We start from the raw sequence: 8269 nt of genomic DNA on the forward strand, positions 1-8269 counted from the left end.
TTGTGGCTGCTGGAGGACGGAGTACACGGGGTACGACTGTCGTGGGAGCGGAGGTGCGGGCAGCCTGGGAGGGCGTTTTGTATGCTAAACGGGTGTTGGGGGCCGATTACCTCTGCCTCGAGGGTGACTCTTCCACGGTGATTGATTGGATACGAGGTGTCGATACATATAGGGATGACCATCTCCTGATACGGGACATGCGTAGATTGGTGCGGGAGATGACCTTCTGTCAGATATCTTATGTATATCAGGAGGCGAACAGTGCAACAGACTGGGTCGCCTCTTATGTTGCCCGGCACTCTGGAGAGTTTCTCTGGACTAGCTTAGAGTGCATCCCACACTTCTTATTTTGTCTAGTTTTCTTTGATATGTCAGGTTGTATTTACGTTAGAGGTACTTGAAATGAAATACCGCTTTGAAAAAAAAAAAAAAAAAGGGAAAGAAAAGAAGAAAGAAAGAAAGAAGAAGAAGAAGAAGAAAAAAGATTGGATAGGATCGGACTGTATCTTCCGCGTGTCCTTCGTACGAATCTACCGTTGCCTTCTTAACTCCGCCATTCATCAATCAGTACAGCTTTCAAAGCAACGGCGGACTGGAGACTGCTAGAACCAATCCCCAGATATTTGTATTTTTATGACTAGCGGATTGAGTCACAAGCAGAACGGGTACGTGCCAATGCACCACAAGCAGCAGCACCCTAACCCTCCCTGGTTAGGCACGCGTATACATGACGCGAGCCCCGCTCCTCTCATCAAGAAACCTTGGCTCGGATGGCCACGCGTCATCTCGTCCCTCTCCCCCTTCCGCTCTTCAAAAACATCTCCTCTCGAAGCATCCGGGGATCACTTCTCTCCCCACTGCGCTTCGCGAGCTCGTCGTCCATGGCTTCTCCTCCCCCGAAGAAGGTAGCCTCTTCTCCTCATCGCCCCTCTAATTTCCCTCAAAACCCTCCTCGATTCCTCGTTTCTCTGACGCCTGTCTGGAATCCGACCAGGTCCTGGTCCCGATCGCCAACGGGACGGAGCCGATGGAAGCGGTGATCACCATCGACGTCCTCCGGAGGGCCGGCGCCGACGTCACCGTGGCATCGGCGGAGAAGGACCTCCGCGTCGAGGCCTGCTGGGGAATCAAGATCGTGGCCGACGCCCTCGTGTCGGACTGCACCGATTCTTCCTTCGACCTCATCTCCCTTCCCGTGAGTTAGCGAGACTTACTTCGAAAGATTTGGTTGCCGAATCCTTTTTCTGGGGCTCTTACTTGACTTTCTTGGATTTTATGTAGGGAGGGATGCCAGGCTCGGCAACTCTTAGGGATTGTGGAGCCTTACAGAGCATCGTGAAGAAACAAGCGGAAAAGGGAGGGCTTTACGCCGCGATCTGTGCCGCCCCGGCTGTGGCACTGGGATCATGGGGTTTGCTCCAGGGTTTAAAAGTGAGATTCTTGATCAGTGACCTTTGTTCAATTTTTATTTATTAACATAAAATTTTAATAAGAAGTTCTTTTCCTTTTTTTTCAATCTTTACGTTTTATGAAATTTCAAGAAGCTCACAACGATTTAATCAACTAGTGATTGCGATTGCGATTACGATTAAGTTTACAATTCAACAATTTTCTGTCGCCCTCTGTACGTATTTCTAAATTTGTGGCTGCTTCTTAGGTTCTAATTTCACCTGTCATTGTCTGAATTTGGTCTAGTGATGATGTTTGTTGTTGTTCAATATTTCTTTCTTTCTTGTTTTTGGCCTAAATATTTTCCCGACAGGCAACTTGTTATCCTTCATTTATGGAGAAGCTCCCTTCTGAAGCGATAAAGGTAGAATCAAGGGTGCAAGTGGATGGACGTGTAGCCACAAGCCGTGGACCAGGAACAGCTATCGAGTTTTCTTTGGCTTTGGTGGAACAACTATATGGAAAAGAGAAAGCTGATGAAGTTGCAGGGCCTATGGTAATCTGTGTTCTTCAAGAGTTTTGTTTTTTTCTTTTAGTTATTTATGCCTGTACTTTCATAGACCTATAATGGGAAAGAGTGCCAGCTAGACACTTGTCACCCTTGCCATCCCAAGTGTTAGGGTGTCCAAAAGCGCCTGACGCTTCAACCTCAGAAAAACCAAACACAGGGACACTTTATTGCAATCGATACACATCAAGACGAGTATAGATACATATTTTGACTACTAGACAAGTGGACCAGTCAATGTTGTGTTTTTGGAGAAAGACATTCATGTCATGTTATAATTTGCGAGGAAGAAGAAGAATATATAAGATTGCACTGCATGTGTTGATACTTCGGGATAATACTGTCTATCATGATCAATGGAAAATGTAAACGAATCGTCTCATCTCTGCAATAATGCATGCATACATACATAATGTATGCATATATAAATTGCAAAAATAAAATAAATAATAAGTCTTATGGGAACTAGAGAAGAGGGGGATACACCTTGTAACATTGTGTGACTGATATAAGCAAGCAAGGACTAAAGTGCAATTTCCCATGCCTGTGCCAGTCATGGGCTGGCATGCTACTCGTGCCAAATCATTTGCCAGGGCTTGTGGCAACTGAAAAAGGATTGTGCTAGGTCAGTGTGTGTCAATCAGACATATACATATGAAGCTAGGTTACATATTCTTGTACTGTGATGGTCCCTTACTGACATGTTACATATTGTGCAATGCTAGCTAGTGTCATTGAAGAAAAACCATTTAATGCCAAGGTGGCTAGTGTTGCATACATGAAAATACAGGGTAAAAGAATGGATGAAGGTGGAGCATTCTATGGGCTTCGACATAAAATGGAATGTTGAATAGGATCATTGTTGTAGCAGAATAAATTTAAGAACCTCATTGCTTGAATCATAAGGTGATGGATAACGAGTTTAAGGTTGGCTGGGGATAGTTTTGGTACAATATAGGCACATGACTATGCTTGAAGGGTTTGACCTCGAACAGAAGCACCTTACTTAAACATTCACTATAGTTCTAATAAGAATAAATCTTCAATTAATACAATCACAGAATCACTACATGAAGAGGAACACATTCCTATTAGCGTTGGTAGCAATTGGTGATAGTAAAACTAGAAGGTATCAATGTGAAGCATGAGTAAGAGGGGAGCACCTGATGAGCTGATCATTGCGCAAAATTTCTTAATTAAAAGCTGTTATCATAAGTATGATTGACATATAATGTTTATTATTGCTAACTTATATTTGTAGAAAATTGTTACTTACTCCTTTTCTAGTCAGCGAAATGGAACATAAGGTATGGAAAGAAGCTTTATGATGCAATTTGAGAGAGCTTATGTTTGTCGTTCCCATTTATATCTTAACTTTTTGTTTCTTTTATATGTTCATAATCTCAAGTAGAAACCATTTTTTCTTGCTTAGCATGTAGAGTGTTTGCTGGAGTGAGTTATTCTATATTCACATCACTACTTTACATGCTATCTTACACAAAGAAGCATTGGCCTTTCGTTATTCTTAAAGAGCTAAAGCGCACTGAAACATAACTTGGACCCAAACTAGGAATGCGCACCTGTTTACATCGCATTGAATGACTCAGAGTTACTTTCAACACTAGCTGTGTTTTTTCATTCCGAAGAAGAGCTTGAGTTTAATGGAAGAGCAAAGTTTGGTTCTTCTTCATCAGCACCTAGGTTACTCTTTTTTTTCCTATTCTGGAGTCACCATTACAGCCATATAGTCATGAAAGGTGCTGCTCACCTGCCTGGACCTAATGATCACAGAAGGATGTTTACCTAAGATGGGACATCTGAAAGAAGTGGTCATTCTCCTTTCCTGTAAATTTAGCATGTAGAATGTTCATATGTTATTAGATTTTAGTGAGCCATGAGTTGTAAATTTTCAAAAATGTTGTGTTATGTGCAATTCCACTGAGCTGTATTTTATTGAGGCCAACTGCTAAGTATATGTTCTCAATGAATCTTAAGCTGTGTTATGTGCGTACATGAGCTAAGAAGAATTTATCCTCATTTAATGTTCTTACTGCCTTGAAAAGTTTATTTTCTTTTAATCCAAATACATTTCTTTTGTGATTGTGCATCATACTTGCTAATGAATGATGTCTGGTTATCTGTTTAGGTGATGCGTCCTCATCATGGGGCTGAGTTTGCTATGACTGAGCTAAACTCGATCGATTGGAAAATTAATAATACACCTCAGGTGAGACTGGAAATCCAGTATTGTTTGACCTTTCTAGCATATGCCTTTCCTTCATTGTTTATTGCTTCCTCTTTTATTTTTTTAGCATTAAAATTGTGTTTGCTGGCTTTATTTTGTTTTCTTTCCGATTTCTTACTTAAAGTAGATTGCCTCATTTGTTGATTTTTTTTATAGCTTTTCAAGTCAACGGTATTTGAACTCCCTGCAGCGGTTGAGTTTGTAGTTTGAGCTCTTTCTGACTGGATTATGTGTTGGAGAGAACTTAGGAAAATTAAAGCTAATGAAGAACAGTGACAATGCAAATGATTAAAGAAAAGACTAAAATAAGGCTGTTAACCATGCTAGGTCAACCAACTGATGCAAAGTGGATTCAGAACAGTGAATGTGAAAGCAGACCATGAGGGGTAATTAATTTAACTGAAGCTGCAATAAAAAATGATGTGAATCTTAAGAACATCCTGACAGTCTTTTGACCAAAATGAACTTTGGTGAAGCCACAGAATAGAATTCAATGGGCGTATCAGCCTTGTTCTGATAGCCTTATGTGCTTTCGAAGCTGGCCTTGTTTGAACAACAAAGAGGGGAATGCTGAAGGCAGGGGGTAGTTGGAAACCAAATAATTTCAAGAACCATAAACCTTCAGAAGGGGTCTTACTGGAGATGTTTGCAGCCAAAATTTGATGACAAATTGCAATTTGTCACTCTTCTTCTTTCATGTCTGATAGATGACTGGATAATATGCAGGCATTGACGTTAGCCCTTGTGCGTGCTTGACCCTCCAAAGTATATGCATGCTGTCATATACAGGCACTTTTTTGTTATAGTGGAAGAAACGTGGCACAATAGTGACCGAGTGGTGTTACGCAAATGTCAACTCTGTTAATGAGGTCAAACTTTGGGGTCTCGGGAGGGAATCCACTAGGCCATGCATCCATTTGTTGTGGGCGTCTCGGGAGGGAATCAGCCAGTATGTGTGGAGGGCAACTCATTAACAATCATCGGACAAATAGGGAAGTGGGATGGGGCCATTCTTGTTCCTTTGAGATGGTACTCTTCATTGGACCGTCACTCTGTCAACGAGGTATCAGATATCAAGTTCACTGGTAGGGATGTTAGGCTGTTAATTGGTTTGTGAAATAAGGCACTCTATGGTGGATGGAACAAATTAAATTTGGCCTGAAATTTTTCCCCAGACAATTCAGATTACACGAAATACTATGAGAGGGTACAACTTAGCTTAGGTGGGTTGTAGTTAACCACTATTGTATGGGAAAAAAATTGTAGAAGACAATTTCTGGGTGCGAAAACCGTCTACAGCCTATTTTATTCATGGGAAAGTTTGCTGGATTTGCATCCCTGCATGGACAAAGTGATGTACACCAGTAAGGAAAAAGAAAAAGAGAAGCATTCTGAATGCATAATGTGTGGCTCTATGTTGTGTTTGATGTTACTTCTAGTAGGAAGAAAACAGATGGCAAGAACTTAGAATGGCAGCAAGAAGCTGCAGTTTTATTGCAAGCAAGAGTTGTGCATGAAAATCTAAATGCTTAGAACCTGAGATTATGCAACTTCATTCTTGATTGAATATTATGTAATGCATGCTTCATCCTTTTCGTGCCACATTTCTAGCTGATCACAAAATGCTATCATAAATATGATAGCCTTTATTCTTGGATAAAGTTGGACTCGTGATAACTAGCTTGTTGATAACCCTACCGCTCGTGTATCTTGTTTACTTATATTATAATCATCTTTTATTGATGGGCACTAAATATATTTTAATTAAGTTAAGTGAATTTGCAAAATGATAAGATGTTGACATGATGACATGTATGCTCCTCTTTTTTTCAAAAAATATGGTATCCGTTTCTTTTCTATAGTAAGTAAATATTTCTATGTTAACATTAGTCTCTTTACTGTGTCTCCAGATTCTTGTGCCAATAGCCAATGGCTCAGAGGAAATGGAGGCTGTTATGATCATTGACATTTTACGCAGAGCAAAAGCTAATGTCATAGTTGCCTCAGTTGAAGATAAGCTGGAAATTGTGGCATCCAGGAAAGTGAAACTAGTAGCTGATATGCTCTTGGATGAGGCTGTTAAGCTGCAATACGATTTAATTGTTCTGCCTGTAAGTTGTGCCAGTCTAATTGAACTGTTACCCTGTATCAGATCTACCTGTAAACTGTCTCATGCCCTTTTATTTGTTTACAGGGTGGACTTGGTGGTGCCCAAGCATTTTCTACTTCAGAGAAGCTTGTTGATTTACTCAAAAAGCAAGCAAAATCGAAAAAACTTTATGGGGCAATATGTGCCTCTCCAGCTATGGTCCTTGAGCCCCATGGCTTGCTTAAAGTATGACTGCCATGTCTCTCTCTCTCTCTCGTGCCCGCCCCCCACCCCCCCAACACGCACACACTGTCACAAAATAAAAAAAGGGACAATCTTTTAACCTTGGCATGTTCTCCTGTAGGGGAAGAAGGCAACAGCATATCCAGCCATGTGCAACAAGCTTTCAGATCCAAGCGAATGTGAGAACAGGGTTGTGGTTGATGGGAACTTGATCACGAGCAGAGGCCCAGGGACATCCATGGAGTTTGCACTGGCCATTGTTGAAAAGCTATTCGGTCGACAGAATGCCCTGAACCTTGCGAAGACTCTGGTTTTCATATGAATGCGCTGAACTTTTCCAAGTCTCTGACTGCAGAGGTATTATGCGACTGTGAGGTAGTTCCTGTGTTTTGAGGGAGTGTTACTATCTTAGTCAGTTGGTTCGGAAGTTGGTTCAGCGATAGATGTGGATTGTATAAAGCTTGTGAATTGGGATAATGTTGTTTGAAGTACGAGTATCAGCTGCAGCTTGATTGCGGTATGTCATATATATCCTTTTAATCGCTAGTTTGGTATGTTGGTTTTTTTGGAAGTAGGAACGTGTCGCATGGTTTGATGGGCCTGAATAAGGGCTTGTATTCTGAATGCTAGGTCCAGATTGAACATCATTGCGACAAATTACTCCTGACTTTAGACATGCAATTGATGTGGAGCGGTGATATTCATCTAGTCATTTTGACTGAATGCACCTGGGTGCATTTTTTTTTCTCGTACTACGGGGAAATCTTGTATTTAGTTTGGAGGGCGAACGGCAACTTAGGAGGTAGAAAAGGGATTGGCAAGGGGTTTACTGGAAAAACAATAATAATATCATGAGGAACGGTTCATTCAGGATCTAGTCCTTTTCCGTATTTCTGTGGCGATAATGGTAAAAATGCTATGCACAACTTGATCCCCGTGTTCTAAAAGTTTTTTCATTCTCATTAAGTGCCATTTTGGTCGTGGATCGAGAGATTGATTTACCACTCTATATGGTGACTATGTAACTATTATTTTGTCACAATAAAACATGTAAAACATAGAATATTGTCAACTATTCACTTCACATGATTCGATAGAATGACTGCTGGATGTTTCCATGGTCATGCAGTCACTGCATGGAAGCTCGAATTTGGGATTGTAATATATATTAAAAAGATGTGAGGGATTTATATTTTTTATTTGGTATCATGAGTTTATAATTGTTATATATTAACTTTGGAACTATTATGCAGTCACTAAAATTTAAATAAAATTTGAAAATCAAAATTATTGCTGATCTCTTCATGGAGCCTAAATTAGTTTTAGGTCCAATAATTATACATGGCTGTCATTATTATTTACATTTTTTAAAAGCTGCTCCTATTGATACTGCTGCATTACAAGCCTTATGGCTAAGAATCTTATGATTTCTATAGGAAAGAGATGAAATCAACCATTTATTATACAAACTTTTTCAAAAGAGCAAGCAGATAAAATATTATGTATTCTAGTTCCAATTGGTGAATGTTGTGATAGGTTGGGATGGGGTCTACTTTTAGTTTTAGGTTGCGCGTCAAAGTTTAACATTTCTATAGACATTTTTTACCTACATCTTGACCGAATCATAGCATTGCTTTATTTTGGAAATTGCGTGTTTATCCCAAGATCGTATTATTTATATGAAAAATTGCTTGATAAACAAATCATAGCACTGCTTTGGTTTAGAAATTATGTG

General features: G+C 40.2%; 1 protein-coding gene across 1 annotated transcript; it reads left to right on the forward strand.

The window, feature by feature from the left end:
• Positions 1–738: 738 nt before the first annotated feature.
• LOC103702992 (protein DJ-1 homolog B-like) lies at positions 739–7192 on the forward strand. The gene is made up of 8 exons (XM_008785674.3): positions 739–905; positions 995–1195; positions 1282–1431; positions 1763–1945; positions 4104–4184; positions 6113–6313; positions 6397–6537; positions 6656–7192. Exons 1-8 carry the CDS (start codon positions 771–773, stop codon positions 6854–6856), a joined length of 1293 nt encoding a protein of 430 aa, XP_008783896.2. The 5' UTR covers positions 739–770; the 3' UTR covers positions 6857–7192.
• The last annotated feature ends 1077 nt before the right edge of the window (positions 7193–8269 follow it).

This window comes from Phoenix dactylifera, chromosome 8 (genome assembly GCF_009389715.1).
Source record: "Phoenix dactylifera cultivar Barhee BC4 chromosome 8, palm_55x_up_171113_PBpolish2nd_filt_p, whole genome shotgun sequence".
In the NCBI taxonomy this organism is placed as follows: Eukaryota; Viridiplantae; Streptophyta; class Magnoliopsida; order Arecales; family Arecaceae; genus Phoenix; species Phoenix dactylifera.

What these genes read in the sequence shown, in the direction of transcription:
- LOC103702992 (XM_008785674.3), top strand. Translation starts at nt 771, where the DNA reads ATGGCCACGCGTCATCTCGTCCCTCTCCCCCTTCCGCTCTTCAAAAAC. An exon ending in GTTTGCTCCAGGGTTTAAAA is followed by an intron (nt 1,432 to 1,762) that starts GTGAGATTCTTG and finishes TTTTCCCGACAG; the next exon opens with GCAACTTGTTATCCTTCATT. An exon ending in ACGATTTAATTGTTCTGCCT is followed by an intron (nt 6,314 to 6,396) that starts GTAAGTTGTGCC and finishes ATTTGTTTACAG; the next exon opens with GGTGGACTTGGTGGTGCCCA.